This window comes from Oncorhynchus mykiss, chromosome 1, assembly GCF_013265735.2.
Source record: "Oncorhynchus mykiss isolate Arlee chromosome 1, USDA_OmykA_1.1, whole genome shotgun sequence".
NCBI classification, from domain to species: Eukaryota; Metazoa; Chordata; class Actinopteri; order Salmoniformes; family Salmonidae; genus Oncorhynchus; species Oncorhynchus mykiss.
In genome coordinates, this window is record NC_048565.1 from 9,334,225 (window position 1) to 9,355,451 (window position 21,227).

A 21,227-nucleotide genomic window follows, 5' to 3' on the forward strand; every position below is an offset into this window, starting at 1 on the left:
GGGAGAGCAGAGGTAGTAGAACACAGAGAGGGAGAGAGCAGAGGTAGGAGAACACAGAAGGAGAGAGAGTAGAGGTAGAAGAACACAGAGGGAGAGAGAGCAGAGGTAGGAGAACACAGAGGGAGAGAGAGCAGAGGTAGAAGAACACAGAGAGGGAGAGAGAGCAGAGGTAGGAGAACACAGATAGGGTGAGAGAGCAGAGGTAGGAGAACACAGAGAGGGAGAGAGAGCAGAGGTAGGAGAACACAGAGAGGGAGAGAGAGCAGAGGTAGGAGAACACAGAGAGGGAGAGAGAGCAGAGGTAGGAGAACACAGAGAGGGAGAGAGAGCAGAGGTAGGAGAACACAGAGAGGGAGAGAGAGCAGAGGTAGGAGAACACAGAGAGGGAGAGAGAGCAGAGGTAGGAGAACACAGAGAGGGAGAGAGAGCAGAGGTAGAAGAACACAGAGAGGGAGAGAGAGCAGAGGTAGGGGAACACAGAGGGAGAAAGGGAGGGAGAAAAATAGACATTTGAATGGACAATAACATTTGGTGTTGGTAGCACTTGGTTTCACACAGAATACACAGCACACAACCAGGCTTGTGGCGTACAGACACGTTCAGTCAGTAAGACGGGCAAAACAGTCTGATCCCGATTCACTGAGCGTCCAGGTGAAGAGCGACTCAGCACCATTGAGCAACACATTTTGGGGTCATGTTCACTAGGCATGAAACGGAAGAAAACCACTAAACTTGTCCAATAAGAAAAGCCTGCTTTCGTTTTCCGTTGCACAACGTTTTTCTACGGTGGGCATTAATGAACAACCCTGTTGACCTTACAAAAAATTCAGTAAGTAACAAACACAAAAACAAAAGCAATGGGTTTCTATAAAAGTCATGGCTAATTATACAACTCACATTAAATTGTATTTCTATGGAGTTTGGAGAGGAAGAGCAGGGTACTTTGAAAAGATGTTGGTTAAATATTTGGGTTTGATCAAAATTAAAACAGGGAGAATGCATTTTCGTAAACGGGTGAGGAAGTCTCACACAAACTAGACATTTTCCTATTTAGTGCCTACTGAGCATGCCTGGTCCTTTGAAATAGAAATGTTCTAGAGATCCAAGGCCCAAGAGAGATCCAAGGCCCAAGAGAGATCCAAGGCCCAAGAGAGATCCAAGGCCCAAGAGAGATCCAAGGCCCAAGAGAGATCCAAGGCCCAAGAGAGATCCAAGGCCCAAGAGAGATCCAAGGCCCAAGAGAGATCCAAGGCCCAAGAGAGATCCCAAGGCCCAAGAGAGATCCAGGCCCAAGAGAGATCCAGGCCCAAGAGAGATCCAGGCCCAAGAGAGATCCAAGGCCCAAGAGAGATCCAAGGCCCAAGAGAGATCCAAGGCCCAAGAGAGATCCAAGGCCCAAGAGAGATCCAAGGCCCAAGAGAGATCCAAGGCCCAAGAGAGATCCAGGCCCAAGAGAGATCCAAGGCCCAAGAGAGATCCAAGGCCCAAGAGAGATCCAAGGCCCAAGAGAGATCCAAGGCCCAAGAGAGATCCCAAGGCCCAAGAGAGATCCAGGCCCAAGAGAGATCCAGGCCCAAGAGAGATCCAAGGCCCAAGAGAGATCCAAGGCCCAAGAGAGATCCAAGACCCAAGAGCGATCCAGGCCCAAGAGAGATCCAAGGCCCAAGAGAGATCCAAGCGGACGGAGCAGTGACCATAGAAATAGACTCTTAAAACAGCTGCCAATCCACCCATTATAGCGTCATTAACTTGAATGGGGACGTCCATTCTACTCATTCTAGTTCTGTTGCATCGGTCCTCGTCCTTGTTTCCTGTGACAGTAAGCTGACTCAATCCTTTTAACACCTGTGGTCTGGGGCAGAGTTGCCTTCTCTCTGAAAGAGCCACCGACACCCCTGTGAACTTAACCAACCGGCCACCACTGTCATGAGATAGCCCTCCCCCTCCAGCCTGCCACACTTTCCTAAGCCTCTGGGACACTGGACACCATGCAGTCAGAGGGTGTCACTGTTCAAAGTGCTGCTGAACTTGTTGTTAAGAGTTTGAAGACAAACAATAGGATTTAATAAAAACAGATCATTTGTTTTCTGTTTGTTTTTAAAAAAAACTTTTATTTAACAAGGCAAGTCAAATTCTATCTGTGGTAGGAAAGATAAGACTTTAATTGTAGGATAATAAACATAAACAAGTGTAAAACGATGGCAGTATATCCTCTCAGTTCCAAATGACTACTAGCACACAACATGTCCTTAGAGTGGCACGGTCAAATCTGCCCCCGGCAACACAAAACCATACGGTCAGATCTTGGTTCCACTGGCCTATAGTCGTCCCAATCGCTCCAGGGTAAGGTCTGCATCTGTCTGCAAGACGCCGTTGGTTGATCTGTGTGTAACAGGAGTTTGACCACTGTGTTGTGCTTCAACATCAAACCTTCGGCCTCTACATACAGCTAACGGGGTAGTGGTGGTGGTGGTGGTGGTGGGGGGGGGCGACCAGATTGCACTCTGCACTGTAACCTGAGCAAAGGGGCCTGGAGCTAAACACCTCAGCCTAGCAATCCCCTGGTTTGAAACACACACTTATACTGTAGGACAACAGAGGTTATTTTTGGATGGGGGGGTACAGTACAGAGTGTAGGCAATGGCAGGCAGACAAATGGAGGGGGAACGGAAAATGTCTGTACAAAGATGCCCAACTGTGTCAATCCAAGAGAGGGTAACTACTAAATGAACCCATTCAATCCAAGAGAGGGGAACTTCTAAATGCACCACAACTCTTACTACCACTAGAGATCATCACGGTTTTAAAATGCATTATTGTTAAATAAAAAATAAAAAAACAGATTCCCTCCCGGATCTCCATAGCAGGACGGGTCAATCGTCAGGTCAGTGGTGAGCAGGACGGGTCAGTGGTGAGCAGGACGGGTCAATCGTCAGGTCAGTGGTGAGCAGGACGGGTCAATCGTCAGGTCAGTGGTGAGCAGGACGGGTCAATCGTCAGGTCAGTGGTGAGCAGGACGGGTCAATCGTCAGGTCAGTGGTGAGCAGGACGGGTCAATCGTCAGGTCAGTGGTGAGCAGGACGGGTCAATCGTCAGGTCAGTGGTGAGCAGGACGGGTCAATCGTCAGGTCAGTGGTGAGCAGGACGGGTCAATCGTCAGGTCAGTGGTGAGCAGGACGGGTCAATCGTCAGGTCAGTGGTGAGCAGGACGGGTCAATCGTCAGGTCAGTGGTGAGCAGGACGGGTCAATCGTCAGGTCAGTGGTGAGCAGGACGGGTCAATCGTCAGGTCAGTGGTGAGCAGGACGGGTCAATCGTCAGGTCAGTGGTGAGCAGGACGGGTCAATCGTCAGGTCAGTGGTGAGCAGGACGGGTCAATCGTCAGGTCAGTGGTGAGCAGGACGGGTCAGTGGTGAGCAGGACGGGTCAGTGGTGAGCAGGACGGGTCAATCGTCAGGTCAGTGGTGAGCAAGACGGGTCAATCGTCAGGTCAGTGGTGAGCAGGACGGGTCAGTGGTGAGCAGGACGGGTCAATCGTCAGGTCAGTGGTGAGCAGGACGGGTCAGTGGTGAGCAGGATGGGTCAGTGGTGAGCAAGACGGGTCAGTGGTGAGCAGGACAGGTCAGTGGTGAGCAGGACGGGTCAATCGTCAGGTCAGTGGTGAGCAGGACGGGTCAGTGGTGAGCAGGACGGGTCAGTGGTGAGCAGGACGGGTCAGTGGTGAGCAAGACGGGTCAGTGGTGAGCAGGACGGGTCAGTGGTGAGCAGGACGGGTCAATCGTCAGGTCAGTGGTGAGCAGGACGGGTCAGTGGTGAGCAGGACGGGTCAGTGGTGAGCAGGACGGGTCAGTGGTGAGCAAGACGGGTCAGTGGTGAGCAGGACGGGTCAGTGGTGAGCAGGACGGGTCAGTGGTGAGCAGGACGGGTCAGTGGTGAGCAGGACGGGTCAGTGGTGAGCAGGACGGGTCAATCGTCAGGCCAGTGGTGAGCAAGACGGGTCAGTGGTGAGCAGGACGGGTCAATCGTCAGGCCAGTGGTGAGCAAGACGGGTCAGTGGTGAGCAGGACGGGTCAATCGTCAGGCCAGTGGTGAGCAAGACGGGTCAGTGGTGAGCAGGACGGGTCAATCGTCAGGCCAGTGGTGAGCAAGACGGGTCAGTGGTGAGCAGGACGGGTCAATCTTCGGGCATGTGGTGAGCAAGACGGATCAGTGGTGAGCAAGACGGGTCAATCGTCAGGCCAGTGGTGAGCAAGACGGGTCAGTGGTGAGCAGGACGGGTCAGTGGTGAGCAGGACGGGTCAATCGTCAGGTCAGTGGTGTGAGATATTGCATGTGACTGACATACGAACTGAGGTAGATCCAGACCATAGTAGTCCCCCCCCCCCCCCCCCCCTCCCATTTCATCGTGGGGGGAAATAATTATGTTTAAGCCCTCCACCGTGACAATAACAACTCTAAATAAGACAAAAGGACAGAGCTGTCCTCACACCCTCTCCAATCAGTCTTGTGAGAGAGTTTGGTAAGGAAATCCTGTCTCATATGACAGCTGGGTTTATCACTAACCATGATCAAACAAGGCAACAGTAAACATGTCGTCCTCCACAAATGATGCAGCAGCCCCCCCCCCCCCCCCCCCCCCCCCCCCCCGCCCACTTGGGCCAATTGAGATATCGCATGTGACTAACACATTTCAATTACTGTGTGTGACCACAGATGATCCAATATATTGACCAGATACAAGTGGGCCGATCGAACACTGAAAATACAATGCCTTCAAAAAAGTTACCCCCTCGCTTCTTCCTCTCTGGTGTGACTCACACATTCCAGGTAATTACCATAGCTCCAGCCTTAGGGCCAATCAGGGGGAATTTAGTCAAATGCCGGATCTCTATGGCAACACGCATCATTCACCCAATGTAATGCTCAAAAAGACACCAGAGGAAGAGGAGATGATTTACCCTAGTGTGCACAGTCTACTTACAGTAACTAAGGCCTCATTTTACAGTGTTGCCTTGTTGTTTCCTGTAAAGCATTTCACTGTAAGGTCTACTACACCTGTTGTATTCGGCACGTGACAAATAAAATGTGATTTGATTGTACAGTGTAGCCTCACTAGTGTGTAGCCTGGTTGTACAGTATAGCCTCACTAGTGTGTAGCCTGGTTGTACAGTATAGCCTCACTAGTGTGTAGCCTGGTTGTACAGTATAGCCTCACTAGTGTGTAGCCTGGTTGTACAGTATAGCCTCACTAGTGTGTAGCCTCGTTGTACAGTGTAGCCTCGGTGTACAGTGTAGCCTCGTTGTACAGTATAGCCTCACTAGTGTGTAGCCTCGTTGTACAGTGTAGCATGGTTGTACCATATAGCCTCAATAGTGTGTAGTCTGGTTGTACAGTATAGCCTCACTAGTGTGTAGCCTTGTTGTACAGTGTAGCCTCACTAGTGTGTAACCTAGTCAGACTCTTAAGTCTTTTTGGGCTGTATGTATTATTCAGGGGCTGTGTCCCAGCATGTACCCTGGAGGAATGAAATAGTTGTTCATTTTGGGAAGCGGTGAAAACATGCCATCCCTCTGAAGACACTACTACAACTGGAGCCTGTCCGTAAGACCCAAACACAAAGCCATACTGCACAGCGGCCAATCAGCAAGGGCTGAAGACAGACTGGGACATAGAATCCAAACCCCAACCAATCAAAGACCAAGGCAAAAAATGGATTGTGTGGGCAAACCATCGCCCTGCTTTAAAAGTTATATATATATATTTTTTGAATCCTTCTCTCCTACCTTGAAGTAATCAGCAATCTAACAGGATTGGAAGGTGAAGGCAGGGTTGTACCACATAGCTTCCCATACATGTTCAATCAGGTATTGCTTCAAGGAGAAGAGGAAGTAAATGGTTCAAAATGGGACCTAAGTAATGACAGCAACCGGCCTTGCCAACTGGACAATGAGTGACCAAGGAGTTGGAATGGCAGCCAAAACTAATCTGGGACCAGGCTAATGCTTTGTAGTGAGGAGGAAAAAAACAATTGGAGCCATACATTAGAATGAGAAGAAAAAAAACACGCCTCGGCAAAAAAATCATTAATGTACAGCATGACAATGCAAATCAGTCATCACTCTGGTTGTGCAGGCAGGAGAGGTGGGGTTGGGTGGGGGTTGGGGTCAATGATAAATATCAAATTAAAATGAACGATTACGTACAGAGGACCTCCACGCGCAAAAGCTGTGGCCATCAACCTCTGTCCCCTAAAAGACTCACAACGGAAGAACAAGAAAGGCTGAGAAACACAGAAACTGAAAAAAATAAAAAGAGGACACTTGTTTCTCTGACATACAAGATGGAGATTGTTAACCATACAGAGAATGCCCATAGCACAGAGCCATGTCAAGCTGAAAAGAAAAACACACGTTTTGCCCTATTCCTCCAGCGCTCTCACCAGATACCACACATAGTGGAACCTGCTGAAAATCTCCATCTCCATGTCTGTGACAGGTTAGTGTGTGTGTGTGTGTGCCCCAGTCACCGTGACGATGGTTAGCTAGCGTTATCTACCTTCACCTGTCCCGTCGCAGCATCTCTAGTGACAGCCCCGTCACAGTCGCAGGTTAGCTGCCTCTCCACAACAAAACCTCCCTCCCTTCCCTCTGTGTGCGTCCGTCATCAACACTTGTCACCGCTACTGGCTGAGCTTGGCCCCTCCCCCTTCCGCTAAGGCCCCATCGGCTTGCGAAGGTCAATGGGATGTGAGAGAGTGTGTGTTTAGGTTGATGGGATGTGAGAGTGTGTGTAGGTTGATGGGATGTGAGAGTGTGTGTGTGTGTGTGTGTGTGTGTGTGTGTGTGTGTGTGTGTGAGTAAGTCGATGCTGGCTGGTGCTATGGGGTTAGAATAACCAACATGGAGTTCCATGCAGAGTAGCTCCGGCATGAAACATTTATACAGCTTCTGTTTGAGAGCCATGGAGCCGACTCCTCCCTCTCACACACTGTACGCCTGTGAACAGACGCATGTTTTTCTGCAGCATGAACAAACTTCAAGCCCCCTTCGTCCAATGAGGTTCTTTGTGACACGATGGTGCCCTCTGGCAATTAGTAATTCACACTGGTAGATAGATATAAGACGTACTAAAACACACTCATGAAAATGAAATGCACATGAGTCTAGCTAGGCAAGGTGAATGTCAATAGCTATAGCACCTATAGCATTTAGCTTATTGTTTGAGATTTATCAACCTAACAAAATCTCTCTTCCATTCCCTTTGCAGCAAGGCTTAATGACTAGAGAGTTAAATAATATGCTGTATCAACAATACACAAGGTGAATGAATGATTGGCATTTACCACAGTCGGCATGCATGGACTTCAACGGATACACACGACACAGAGCACGTCAGGCATGGAATTAACCCGGTCACGTCAGGCATTTGTCAATAATACATCATGGTGACTACATTAGGCTGTCTACATGAATGACTGGGTCGGTTTTGCTCTAGCAGTCTACTAAATCCCTGTCAGGGTCAGTCAACATGCAGAAAGAACAGGAGACAGCACAGAAACAGGACAGAGACAAAAATGGGCAGGGGAAAAGGCTTACCTGCAGAGCAGCCTGGGAAAGAGTAGAGAGTGGAGGAGGAAGAAAGAGGAGAGATTAGAACTGCTTATACATACTGGCAGAACGAGCGGGAGGGGAAAGACGAGAAGGAGTTAGGAGAAAGGCAGAGAGAGAGGGAAAGAAGGAGTTAGGAGAAAGGCAGAGAGAGAGGGAAAGAGGGAGTGTATGAAAGAGGCAGCGAGAGAGGGAAAGAGGGAATGAAGTACCGAGGTAGAGGGAGATGGAGGGAGCGAGACAATATAAAAATAGCATTCTACTGAAAGGGAGGGGGGGGTTGGAGAGTGAGGGCGCTGGGAAGCAATGAGCTCAAGGACGAGCAGAAGTTGGCACGGGCCACCTATGAGAGAGGTCCTGGCTGGAAATTGTGCTTAGGCTGGAGAGCCAGCTGCTGCTCACCACGTGCCGCGTGCGCGCACACACACACACACACACACACACCTACACACACTAAAAAAGGGAGCGAGAAAGACATTTCCTTGAAGACGCAGACTACATGAGGCCAGGCAGAAACACACAGACGCACTTAAAAAAAAAAACTCACCAAATGTACAAAAACAGGTTTCAGTTAGACTTGTCCCAAGTGTCTTGGACTTACATTAACTACCAATACAAAAGGAATTTCATTTATTTGACCTTTAAACGGGGAGTTCCATTGAGACCAAGGTCTCTTTCGCAGGGGACCCCTCCATGCACACATTTTAAACGGGACTTTTTCTGGGGATTTAGTTGGTGACTTAGGCCTAGATGACATCTACCACCCAACACGGTGGCATTAGAGGGCTGTGATGGTGATGGTGGCGGTGGTGGTGAAACATACCCGTTGTTAAGTGAGCCCTCTGGAGCTTCCGACCCCCTTGAATAATGTAAGTTGTGTGACTGTATGAGATCACCCTGACGTTGTGTACCAAATGGCATCCTATTCACTATGTAGAGCACCATTTTTTACCAGAACGCCATTTTAGGACGTAGCCTGTGAGATGCCATTACCCAAGCCTGTCCAATGAGATGCCATTACCCAAGCCTGTCCAATGAGATGCCATTACCCAAGCCTCTCCAATGACGTAGATAGTTAATAATGGCTCCATTCATAACAATACATACTGTATTTTTCTATGTCTGGGGGGGGGGGGGGTATTTTTGAAAATCGCAGCAGAGTTTCAGGGCTGGTCCTAATAGAAAAGGGTAGGAATATAATAAGAAAGGCTTTTTAAAATCGCTGAGAGATCCCCTCCCATCAGATCACCACTCTAGACCAGAGGCTCATAGAGCTGTCGGGGACGGGGGAACGGGGGGGGGGTTGTACCTTCTGTTGAATGGTGGAGTGTTTCTGCTCCATGTCCCTCTTCTCTTTGGCTGCATCCACCACCAGCAGGTCCAGCTGAAACACAAACCATTAAGTGTGTGAGTAAATGTGGGGTGGCAGGTAGCCTAGTGGTTAGAGCATTGGACTAGTAACCGGAAGGTTGCAAGATCAAATCCCCGAGCTGACAAGGTACAAATCTGTCGTTCTGCCCCTGAACAGGCAGTTAACCCACTGTTCCTAGGCAGTCATTGAAAATAAGAATTTGTTCTTAACTGACTTGCCTAGTTAAATAAAGGTCAAATTAAAAGTAGGTTGCATGGTTTTGCTCACCTTAAGCCTACAAATACCTCGTGCCCATACCAGTAGTCTTAAAGAGGCTTCCTTCACCTCAACAGGGGCAATTGGGCAATAATCAAATATGACTATCTGATTGGACAAGTCCAGGAAGTCCCTCCCGCTCTTACATCTGGTGCCTAATGAACACGGTCCAGCGCTGTTCCCCACAATCCCCAGTAGGCTTCTGCAATATTGCTTTAATGCCTCCAGTGCTAGGGTACTGAAGTACTGTCTGAGAAGTGCTAGGGTACTGAAGTACTGTCTGAGAAGTGCTAGGGTGCTGAAGTACTGTCTGAGAAGTGCTAGGGTGCTGAAGTACTGTCTGAGAAGTGCTAGGGTGCTGAAGTACTGTCTGAGAAGTGCTAGGGTGCTGAAGTACTGTCTGAGAAGTGCTAGGGTGCTGAAGTACTGTCTGAGAAGTGCTAGGGTGCTGAAGTACTGTCTGAGAAGTGCTAGGGTGCTGAAGTACTGTCTGAGAAGTGCTAGGGTGCTGAAGTACTGTCTGAGAAGTGCTAGGGTGCTGAAGTACTGTCTGAGAAGTGCTAGGGTGCTGAAGTACTGTCTGAGAAGGTCCGATGGGCACACAAATGTCCTAGGTGGCAAAGGTTCATATGTATATTGTCATTTAAAATCGGCATAGTAACAAACCCCCCACCTCGCAACCCCAAACTGTTCACGCCCTTCTTGTGGACGGAGAGAAAACGCTAATTTAAAGCTAATTTCCTGCAATTCGACACATTTTCCATGACGTGTTTTTATGATACCAGGAGTCGAAGCCTGACAGTTCCACCCCAAAAAAATATAATAAATATATATTTTCTGGTGTGTGATTTTGTAGTCAGGACCTGTGGCCCGTACTGACCCTACCAGTCGGGTATAGGGGATCTAGTGTTTTCAGAACAGTGCAGATGTAGGACGTGAGACGAGGAAGACACTTTAGATTAGCAAGTATTTGAGATCAAGTCTGTCTGTAGGGGAAACTGAAAACTAGCAACCAGAGACCCCAAACTAGGCTACTAAACTATCTTGAACAGCCCTTTGATGTAGCTAGAGGATAGTCTGCTTGCTCCTTTTCAATCTAGCCCATAGACATGTCGATGTACCGTGGATAAACAGCTGCTCCTCTAAGAGATGAGCTCTCCTCCTTGAACAAAATGGATGCCACCATTGATGCGTTATCATGTGTGAAATTGGATTGTGGGGAGATTTATTCTCTCCTTCGTGGTTAGCGCCACATCCACTCCATTAAAACAACTTCAGATTGAGTAATTTATTGACTGTTTAATTAGGTCACTGGATGACCCCAGAGCTTGTTTCCTACATCAGTGTAATTCTAGTCTCCTCTTAATGAATCTAAATCAGCAGCTAGGATAACTCATCTCACAGAGAGGAAAACACTACCCGATGACAGAGGAAACGTATTACTTAGGATTAGAGTTCCAATGAACCACAAATAACCATTCCTCATCCAGCTTCCTCATTTCCACTCTGCTCTACCAAGATAATAATCATTGCAGCAGGAGGAACAGCAGCAGGAGGATCAGCAGCAGGAGGAAGAGCTCGGTCACATTTTCCGTTTAAACCTCCCCTGGCAAGGAAGGAATATGCTGGTCCTCTCCTCGGAGGACGCCCTGCCCATGACTGAGGTTCTCAAACCTCTCCTCGGAGAACGCCCTGCCCATGACTGAGGTTCTCAAACCTCTCCTCTGAGAACGCCCTGCCCATAACCGAGGTTCTCAAACCTCTCCTCGGAGAACGCCCTGCCCATAACCGAGGTTCTCAAACCTCTCCTCGGAGGGCGCCCTGCCCATAACCGAGGTTCTCAAACCTCTCCTCGGAGGGCGCCCTGCCCATGACTGAGGTTCTCAAACCTCTCCTCGGAGAACGCCCTGCCCATAACCGAGGTTCTCAAACCTCTCCTCGGAGAACGCCCTGCCCATAACCGAGGTTCTCAAACCTCTCCTCGGAGAACGCCCTGCCCATAACCGAGGTTCTCAAACCTCTCCTCGGAGAACGCCCTGCCCATAACCGAGGTTCTCAAACCTCTCCTCGGAGGGCGCCCTGCCCATAACCGAGGTTCTCAAACCTCTCCTCGGAGGGCGCCCTGCCCATGACTGAGGTTCTCAAACCTCTCCTCGGAGAACGCCCTGCCCATAACCGAGGTTCTCAAACCTCTCCTCGGAGAACGCCCTGCCCATAACCGAGGTTCTCAAACCTCTCCTCGGAGGGCGCCCTGCCCATGACTGAGGTTCTCAAATCTCTCCTTGGAGAATGCCCTGCCCATAACCGAGGTTCTCAAACCTCTCCTCGGGATGGCGCCCTGACGTTACATGCATTTGATATAATCCAGATCAAGCACACCTGATTCAACATGTCGACTAATCATAAAGACCGACTAGGTGAATCAGGTGAGATAGGTTTCATAGCCCTGAACTCTCCCGAGGAGAGGTTTGATAAAACACTGCTATAAGGCATGAGAGGCCCAGGGCTGTGGCCAGGTGTAGCTACAGTACAACGGGAGACAACAGGGTAAAGGCCTACCTGTCCCCCCAGCTGTTTCATCAGCGGTTGCAGTTCACTGAAAAGGTCGTAACCCTGATGGAAGAAGGTCAGGTGGGCGTACATGAAGGACAGCATCTGCGGAGAGGAACAGACCAATCAGAGATGATGTCGGATATGAGGCAAGAGATGTAGGATCAACATACTGGTACTTAGGTTTATATGAGGAAGTCCTCCGGAAAACAATATTTACCGATTTGAGAATTTCCGATCTTCTCTTGGACTGTAGTACATTGATCTGTGTGGGAGGGGGGGGTGGGGGCGGGGGAGTTCAGGGTTAGATTATGTCTATGAGAAAGCTAAAGAGAGCACCGTACTAGTGAAATTATGGAATCACAAACACTTCCTAGTTCCAACCAGTCAACTTTAAATGTATTTCAAATTAATTGGTCCCCATTAAAACGGGCATCATGACTAGCATATAATTAGCAAGAATTACGCCACTCTAGATTGAATAGATGGCTATCCCTCTCTTTGACATCAGGGGGAGCCCCTCCTCCCTCTGCTGCAGTCAGGATGTGTCCTGTGATCTCATATGCCCAGCTGCACTGTACACAAACTGCTATGACCTATCGGGTTTACCCTTTAGACAGAGTTAATTAACGTCTCACACACACACACACACACACACACACACACAGCGCCTGTTGCAGTCTGCAGGTCAAATCAGGTTCATTTCAAGCCGGAGGAGCTATAAAAGAAACGGGGGCTTTTCTTAATCTGGGCCAACGCGGACAAATTCATGATGTAGTGCGTGTAGATATTTGATCGGTGGAAGCAAGCGACAAAGGACGGGAGAGTTGGAGTGCTATCACCATGTTGCTTCTACCATCTTTCATATCTGCTTGATATCTGCTGAAGGATTAAAGACCCGCGGAAGGTTCTAGGGCGTTGGTTGTTTACCCACTGGGCAGTTGAGAGGATATTGAGCAACGTAAAGCACAGAGTCAACTGGAAAAGGTCTTAATAGTCCAGTACAGCTATTAAAAGGGGGGTCGTCGACACGAACAACTCACTCGTACAGAACACATTCAAAAATGTACAACTTAGGTGGAATGCCCCCTTTTAAATTGTTTTTATCAGCTGTGATTTCAAGGCATGGGCTATAGGTTATCGGTGCTTAATAGCAGAAAAGCTCAATACTACACTACCCCATTTAGGGGACGAGAGAGACAGATAATTTATCAATCAGCCCTTGAAAACAGAAAAATGCCCTCATTGTGAAACGTATGCACTAGAAAACAGTCCACTTCCCCATTCACAGCAACACTGTCTTCGTCACAAATGGCACCCTATTCCCTATATAGCGCACTACTTTAGCCCAGAGTCTTATGGCACCCTATTCCCTATATAGCGCACTACTTTAGCCGAGTCTTATGGCACCCTATTCCCTATATAGTGCACTACTTTAGCCCAGAGTCTTATGGCACCCTATTCCCTATATAGCGCACTACTTTTGACCAGAGTCCTATGGGCCCTAGTCCAAAAGCAGTCCACTAAAATTAAGAATAAGGTGTAATTTGGGCCGCACATTATGGCTACGGCTGGTCCCCTTATCAGCCGACATTGTCCATGAATCATCACTGCAGCCGCCCAGGAGCAGCCGCCCAGGAGCAGCCGCCCAGGAGCAGCCGCCCAGGAGCAGCCACACCAGGAGCAGGCAGGGCTGTATTCATGTAAATGTATTCTGGTGATATACAACTAATCTCTCCATTGTGAAAGGTCAGCTAAGCTATCAGGGAAATATACCTTGTGTACTGTAAAAGCCATGTGTACTGTAAAAGCCAAGCCTGGGTCTTCAGACTAAATGTGACAGCCCTAAACACTATGACCATCTATGGGACGAGTGAGTGAACAGCACCCTGTTGGACCTATAGGCTGAATGTGCCTGAGTGTGAGGATTCTTATCAGGGTCTGCATTGCATGGACACTTTGGCCTTTACTTTCATGCTACAGAGTAGAGGCCTTCGCGGTTCCAAAAAGTTGGACTTGTTCCGAAAGGGCCCAGGGACTTGGCCAGAAAGACCCGATTCGCAGAAATACATTTTAAAAAGAGAGACCCGTTCCAAACGGACCCGAGGACAACTAGACACATTCCGTATAGACCTGGTTTGACCCAGACCCTGTCCGATCCGAGGGAGAGAAACAGCAGAAAAGGCCATTATTAAGCTACATCCGGAGCTGATAAAGCACGAGAGAGAGAGGAGGGAGAGAGAGGTAACCCTCTAGTAGGGGCCGTGCTGTGTGTGTAGGCTACTGTGAGAGGAGGGAGAGAGAGGTAACCCTCTAGCAGGGGCCGTGCTGTGTGTGTAGGCTACTGTGAGAGGAGGGAGAGAGAGGTAACCCTCTAGCAGGGGCCGTGCTGTGTGTGTAGGCTACTGTGAGAGGAGGGAGAGAGAGGTAACCCTCTAGTAGGGGCCGTGCTGTGTGCGTAGGCTACTGTGAGAGGAGGGAGAGCGAGGTAACCCTCTAGCAGGGGCCGTGCTGTGTGTGTAGGCTACTGTGAGAGGAGGTAGAGAGAGGTAACCCTCTAGCAGGGGCCGTGCTGTGTGTGTAGGCTACTGTGAGAGGAGGGGGAGAGTTGATGTTCTAGCAGGGGCCGTGCTGTGTGTGTAGGCTACTGTGAGAGAGAGTTGACGTTCTAGCAGGGGCCGTGCTGTGTGCGTAGGCTACTGTGAGAGGAGGTAGAGAGAGGGGACGCTCTAGCAGGGGCCATGCTGTGTGTGTAGGCTACTCCAAGTGAGCAAGTGACACAGGAACATCGAGGAGAGAGCGAGAGACGAGAGACCGCAACCAACCAAGCAGACTCTTGCTATAGTAGAATAATAGCTGCCATATCTATATTATTTATCATCTAATATGATTGCATAGCACCGGTCTTGACTGCATCAAACCTGGAGAAGATGGGCGATACGGCCAAACACCATATCACGGTGTTACATTTCTTTTACAGTATTTTATGTTTTTATACAGAGAAAATAGTCGGCCCGAGGATTGAACCCTGTGGCACACCCATAGAGACTGCCAGAGGACAACAGGCCCCCCATAGAAAAATGCTTATTGAAATTCTCAATTAATCACTGATTTATCTGTTGTGACAGTGTTTCCTAGCCTCAATGCAGTGGGCAGCTGGGAGGAGGTGCTCTTATTCTCCATGGAATTTAGTGTCCCAGAACCTTTGGGAGTTAGTGCTATAGGATGCACATGAAAAAGCCTTAGCTTTCCTAACTGCCTGTGTATATTGGTTCCTAACTTCCCTGAAAAGTAAAAAATCGCGGGGGCTATTCGATGCTAACGCAGTACCCCACAGGATGTTTTTGTGCTGGTCAAGGGCAGTTAGGTCTGGATTATATCTGTTCCTGGTTCAATTTTTTTTTAATGGGGCATGCTTACTTAAAATGGTGAGGAAGCACTTTTAAAAGAATAACCAGGCATCCTCTACTGACGGAATGAGGTCAACATCCTTCCAGGATACCCAGGCCAGGTCGATTAGAAAGCCCTGCTCGCTGAAGTGTTTTAGGCAGCGTTTGACAGTGATGAGGGGTGGTCGCTTGACCGCAGACCCATTACGGACGCAGGTAATGAGGCAGTGATCGCTGAGATCCTGGTTGAAGACAGCAGAGGTTATCCCTGCAGTAGATTGCAACTCCGCCCCCTTTGGCAGTTCCATCTTGTCAGAAAATGTTATAGTTAGGGATAGAAATTTCAGGACTGTTGGTGGTCTTCCTAAGCCAGGATTCAGACACGGCCAGGACATCCAGGTTGGCAGAGTGTGCTATGGCAGTGAATAAAACTAACTTAGGGATGAGGCTTCTAATGTTAACATGCATGAAACCAAGGCTTTTACAGTTACAAAAGTCAACAAATGAGAGTGCCAGGGGAATGGGAGTGGAGCTAGGCACAGCAGGGCCTGGATTAACCTCCACATCACCAGAGGAAAAGAGGAGGAGTAGGATAAGTGTACAGCTAAAGGCTAAAAGAACTGGTCGTCTAGTACGTTCAGAACAGAGAGTAAAAGGAGCAGGTTTCTGGGCAAGGTAGAATAGATTCAAGGCATAATGTACAGACAAAGGGATGGTAGGATGTGAATACAGTGGGGGTAGACCTGTACATAGAGTGAAGATGAGAGATATTTCTAGAGACTATCATTTAAACCAGCTGATGTCACCGCATGTGTGGGAGGTGGAACTAAAGTGTTAACGAAGGCGTATTGAGCAGGGCTAGAGGCTCTACAGTGAAATAAGGGAATAATTACTAACCAAAACAGCAATGGACAAAGCATTTTGACGTTAGGGAGAGGCATTCGTAGTCGAGTGATCATAGGAGTCCAGTGAGTGGCTTCAGGCAGCTAGCGCGCAGGGGCTAGCAAGCTAGCAGAAGGGCCTTTGAGGGACGTCGCGACGGAAGAAAGTCTGTTGTGGCCCCCTCGTGTTGTTACATCGGCAGACGGATCAGCAGGGCTCCGTGTGGTAAACCAGGCCAATTGGCAAAATAGGTATAGTGGCCAAAGAATATGTCCGATGGGCCTCTTAAGCTAACAGTTCAATGGTTATTATGACACCTCCACTGTGGGGCTCTATTGTTCCAGCCTCACACGGTCACACCTGAATCGTATTAATTTGACAACAAACAGAAGAAAACGGACTGAAACGGAGGGACTGAACTAGTCCAATATGAAACACCAATTTTTTGTTTTCCAGTGCAAAGCTAAGTTTTGCCCTTGAATACAATCGTGACACCGATTCAGCCAATGATCTGCTATGTGCAGGTGTTGGCCTGAAACTAAACCTGGCCCACTGGGGGGTTGCTCTCCAGGACAGGGCTTGGTGAACACGTCTTTGCTAATTCATAGTAGGATGAAGTTGAAAAACGTATATATAAAAAAGGTCAGTCTAAGCATGTTTACTTACCTCCGAAGGTTAAGTTAAGGATTTATAAAGGTAAACTGATCCTGGGTCTGTACCTGGAGGACGTAGTCAAGGACGATGTGGCGGAAGCACTTGCGCGTAGCCGTCAGAATGTTGGTGGCCTCCTCCACCTCGTGCTGCTTGTTGCGAGGCGCCTGGGCGTTCTTGTTCAACGCCGCCTCCTTCTCCTCACTCACCTTGTCAAACTGCTTCTTAGCCTCTTTGAACTTCCGCAGGTCCCTAAGGGCGGGAGTTAAAACATAGGTCAGAAATACGTACGACACACCGAGGAAAGCCTCACCTCAGCTAAATGTTTGTCAATTTAGTCAAATTGTACTTCATCCAGGAATATAGGCATTACTTTCTTTCATTCATTCATTGTCATTCAATTGTTTATTTTATTTTTGAGACCTTCTTTGCAGCCATGTTTTGGTTGTACAAGTTAAAAATGGAGAATGAGATTCTCTCTGGTTTCACATAGTTCATTTTCTTTTTTCAAATACATTTTAAAAAGCGCAAGTGAGATTCTATGATTCACATTGTTTAAAAAAAACAAAAAACAGAACTAGTGGCTGTAATAGCCCAAATACCAGTAACCAAGAAGAAAGGACCAATTGAATCCACTCAGGAGAAAATAAGAAAATGTGTGACGTTGAAAATTGTATTAACAAGCAGTCTAGCTAATCATTAGAGGAAAAAGTCTATCTTCTATGTCTATGGTATTTTAAAGGAAAGTAACGTCCAATAAACATATCATTTCTCTCCCTTCTTGTGAGTCCAAATGAGTCTACCGCCTTCAGAGTGATGTCATATGCTCGAGTTAAGTACTTGACAAAGCAATTAATGACTATTCGGCTATTAGCCTCACATGCACCCTGAATCATTAGCTAGTGTGTGCAGTGTGACATTGTACATTTAAAATTAATTGGTACAGACATGGAGGACGCTAGTTACTCTAAACAGAGGAAAAGGTTACTACCTCAACTCAAAATGTTGTTTTTTGGCTTGTACTCAAAATCTTGTTTTTTGGCTTGTACTGCTCGAGTCTGAGTAAAATAAAAGTCACCTTGGACTGCTTAGGAGGAGTGAGTAATTGTTTGGTTAGATAGTTTTGAGTGTTTCTTTAAAAAAAAAGAACCCTGATGTAGGAGTTTTGCCTGTATGTGGTGTGGGCAAAGGCAGGCTTAAACTCTTACGCAAACTCTCTGGGAAAATGTGGGTGCATTAGCGAGTAGGTTAACAAATGTACATTATTTTAACAGAAGCTAATATTCTGAACAAATAACCTAGCATTACACATTGCCATCCTGGACTGAGTCTAATCCCATCCTCCATTGTGTCAATGTGCTGTCCCTAATCTCTTCATTCATAAGCATGTGATGCTTGTGTGCGTGGGCTTCCTCCTTTTGAGCAGTTGTGCGGTGTGATTATTTATTTTTTTATTTTTTTACATGGCTCGACCATGTCATTTACTTCCTTAGTTATTTTCGACCAAGATCATGATCTATCAGAAACCATTTGTATGTTAAATACAGAGATACTGTTCATAACTTAATGTCCACTGTTATTATGTACAAGAAGAACACTTAACAGTGATGTGTTGACATACTTACTCTTTGACAAATGTTAGAAGCTGTGTCTTAATCGATCGCTGGGCCTGGTCAAACAAAATCTATAAGCAGAGAAACAAATGACTGATTAAGTACCTGTCCAACCGAGTAACAGCCGCAACCTTTTCACATTTAATTATGACGAGCTGGAGTGTGTGAAACTCGTTTATTTACACGCAAATGGTGTGTGTTCAGCAAGTCAGCACTCCATCGCACCAGGGTGTGTACCTCTACTTTATAGAAGAGTTCACAAAACGTGACAAATAAAAATCAGCATTGTTCGGACTGTCCCCCTTCAGGCATATTTTAATTCACACCAGCCTATAAGGTTTCAAAACCCAATCAGCTCAATAATGACATGCCGTGAAGCAGCTAGTTAGTCAGAGACCGACTCATAGAGCTTCCTTCCAAAAACGGACAGTTAGCTAAATTAGCCTCAGACACACCAAAGTTGAAGGCCTCACGGTGTTGAACCTGCTGATGCAGGATCAGACAATAAGACCAGTGTGGTTGGGACAGGAGGGGAGGGCCGTGCTATGGTGACAAAACAGATTTTTGGCTCTGTGCTTTAAGGATCATGTGCTCGGGGTTAACACTGGAGTAGCAAACTTGGAACAAATCATTCAGCTGATCTCACTGCAGTCTCCAGTGTCGAGTCATGGTCTCAGACCCTAGGGTTTAGGCAGTAGGACACTAAGACAGGACTAGGGAGGTCTCTTCAGTGTTAAGTCACCATCTAAAACCTGCTCTGGTGCACCATAGGGTTTAGGGGGAATGGTAGAGAGGGTAGGACATTAACAAGTGTCCTACCACACTTGAAAGAAGAGACTAGGGAGGCATTTAAGCAGGCAGGACGTTTGTTCCCTGTTACATGCGGTTAAAGGCTGTGTTTGGAACATGAGATGTTTTTGGTTTTGCAGTTCTGCTTTTCAGCGAGACGAAAGCCTGACTATTTTAAGGTCCCATTCCTGTCAAAACCACCCACTGGCACTTAACATTGATGGTCTTTGGGTTAGACACACAAGCCAACTGTATATCACAACCACGTTCTGTTTTAAAATCAAATGTCGCCGGCCATACCGTGTGATAGTTGATCATCTCCTGCAGACTCTCAGCAAACGTTGTGAGACTGGACTGTGGGAGAAAAAAAATAAGAGTAACACAAAGATACTAGGACTGCACGTTAGATACTAGGTCTCAAGTCATAGACTGCTCTCTCTGCTACCGCACGGCAAGCGGTACCGGAGCACCAAGTCTAGGACCAAAAGGCTCCTTAACAGCTTCTACCCCCCCAAACTGCTGAACAATTAAATCAAATTAATCATTCTACTCACTGTTTATTAATTATGCATAGTCACTTCACCCCTACCTACATGTCCAAATTACCTCGACTAACCTGTACCCCCGCACCCCTCGGTACCGGTACCCCCAGTATATAGCCTCATTATTGTTTTATTGTGTGAATTATTTTTTTTTTTACTTTAGTTTATTCTGTAAATATTTGATAAATAAACTCTTTCTTAAACTGCACTGTTGGTTAAGGGCTTGTAAGTAAGCATTTCAGTTTTTATTTATTTAACTAGGCAAGTCAGTTAAGAACAAATTCTTATTTACAATGACGGCCTACCGGGGAACAGTGGGTTAACTGCCTTGTTCAGGGGCAAAAGGACAGATTTTTACCATGTCAGCTCGGGGATTCGACCCAGCAACCTTTTTGGTTACAAGTCCAACGCTCTAACCACTAGGCTACCTGCTACACTTGTTGTATTCGGCACATGTGACAAATAAAGTTCAATATAAAAAAAATCTAATCAATCTGTATTGTGACGTTAGGTCCAGATACACGGGACAGAACAGCAACGTTAGGTCCAGATACACGGGACAGAACAGTGACGTTAGGTCCAGATACACGGGACAGAACAGCAACGTTAGGTCCAGATACACGGGACAGAACAGCAACGTTAGGTCCAGATACACGGGACAGAACAGCAACGTTAGGTCCAGATACACGGGACAGAACAGTGACGTTAGGTCCAGATACACGGGACAGAACAGCAACGTTAGGTCCAGATACACGGGACAGAACAGCAACGTTAGGTCCAGATACACGGGACAGAACAGTGACGTTAGGTCCAGATACACGGGACAGAACAGTGACGTTAGGTCCAGATACACGGGACAGAACAGTGACGTTAGGTCCAGATACACGGGACAGAACAGTGACGTTAGGTCCAGATACACGGGACAGAACAGTGACGTTAGGTCCAGATACACGGGACAGAACAGTGACGTTAGGTCCAGATACACGGGACAGAACAGCGACGTTAGGTCCAGATACACGGGACAGAACAGCGACGTTAGGTCCAGATACACGGGACAGAACAGTGACGTTAGGTCCAGATACACGGGACAGAACAGCGACGTTAGGTCCAGATACACGGGACAGAACAGTGACGTTAGGTCCAGATACACGGGACAGAACAGCGACGTTATGTTCAGATACACGGGACAGAACAGCGACGTTAGGTCCAGATACACGGGACAGAACAGCGACGTTAGGTCCAGATACACGGGACAGAACAGCGACGTTAGGTCCAGATACACGGGACAGAACAGCGACGTTAGGTCCAGATACACGGGACAGAACAGTGACGTTAGGTCCAGATACACGGGACAGAACAGCGACGTTAGGTCCAGATACACGGGACAGAACAGTGACGTTAGGTCCAGATACACGGGACAGAACAGTGACGTTAGGTCCAGATACACGGGACAGAACAGTGACGTTAGGTCCAGATACACGGGAGAGAACAGCAACGTTAGGTCCAGATAGAACAGCAACGTTAGGTCCAGACAGAACAGCAACGTTAGGTCCAGACAGAACAGCAACGTTAGGTCC

The 21,227-nt window shown here is 47.7% G+C and overlaps 1 protein-coding gene across 4 annotated transcripts in view; it reads right to left on the reverse strand.

The window, feature by feature from the left end:
- The window catches only part of LOC110530621 (arf-GAP with coiled-coil, ANK repeat and PH domain-containing protein 2), a 74,709-nt gene that overhangs the window by 24,872 nt on the left and 28,610 nt on the right, over window positions 1-21,227 (reverse strand). For 2 of the 4 annotated variants that reach the window (XM_036989910.1, XM_036989984.1), the window contains exons 5-12: window positions 19,409-19,462; window positions 18,332-18,390; window positions 16,775-16,958; window positions 12,005-12,049; window positions 11,794-11,889; window positions 8,917-8,991; window positions 7,596-7,607; window positions 6,204-6,248 (exon numbers count right to left, since the gene is read on the reverse strand). In XM_036989910.1, coding sequence (XP_036845805.1) covers window positions 6,204-6,248; window positions 7,596-7,607; window positions 8,917-8,991; window positions 11,794-11,889; window positions 12,005-12,049; window positions 16,775-16,958; window positions 18,332-18,390; window positions 19,409-19,462 — 570 coding nt within the window. The remainder of the gene's footprint in view (window positions 1-6,203; window positions 6,249-7,595; window positions 7,608-8,916; window positions 8,992-11,793; window positions 11,890-12,004; window positions 12,050-16,774; window positions 16,959-18,331; window positions 18,391-19,408; window positions 19,463-21,227) is intronic. The other 2 variants (XM_036990027.1, XM_036989951.1) reach the window with 1 other exon arrangement.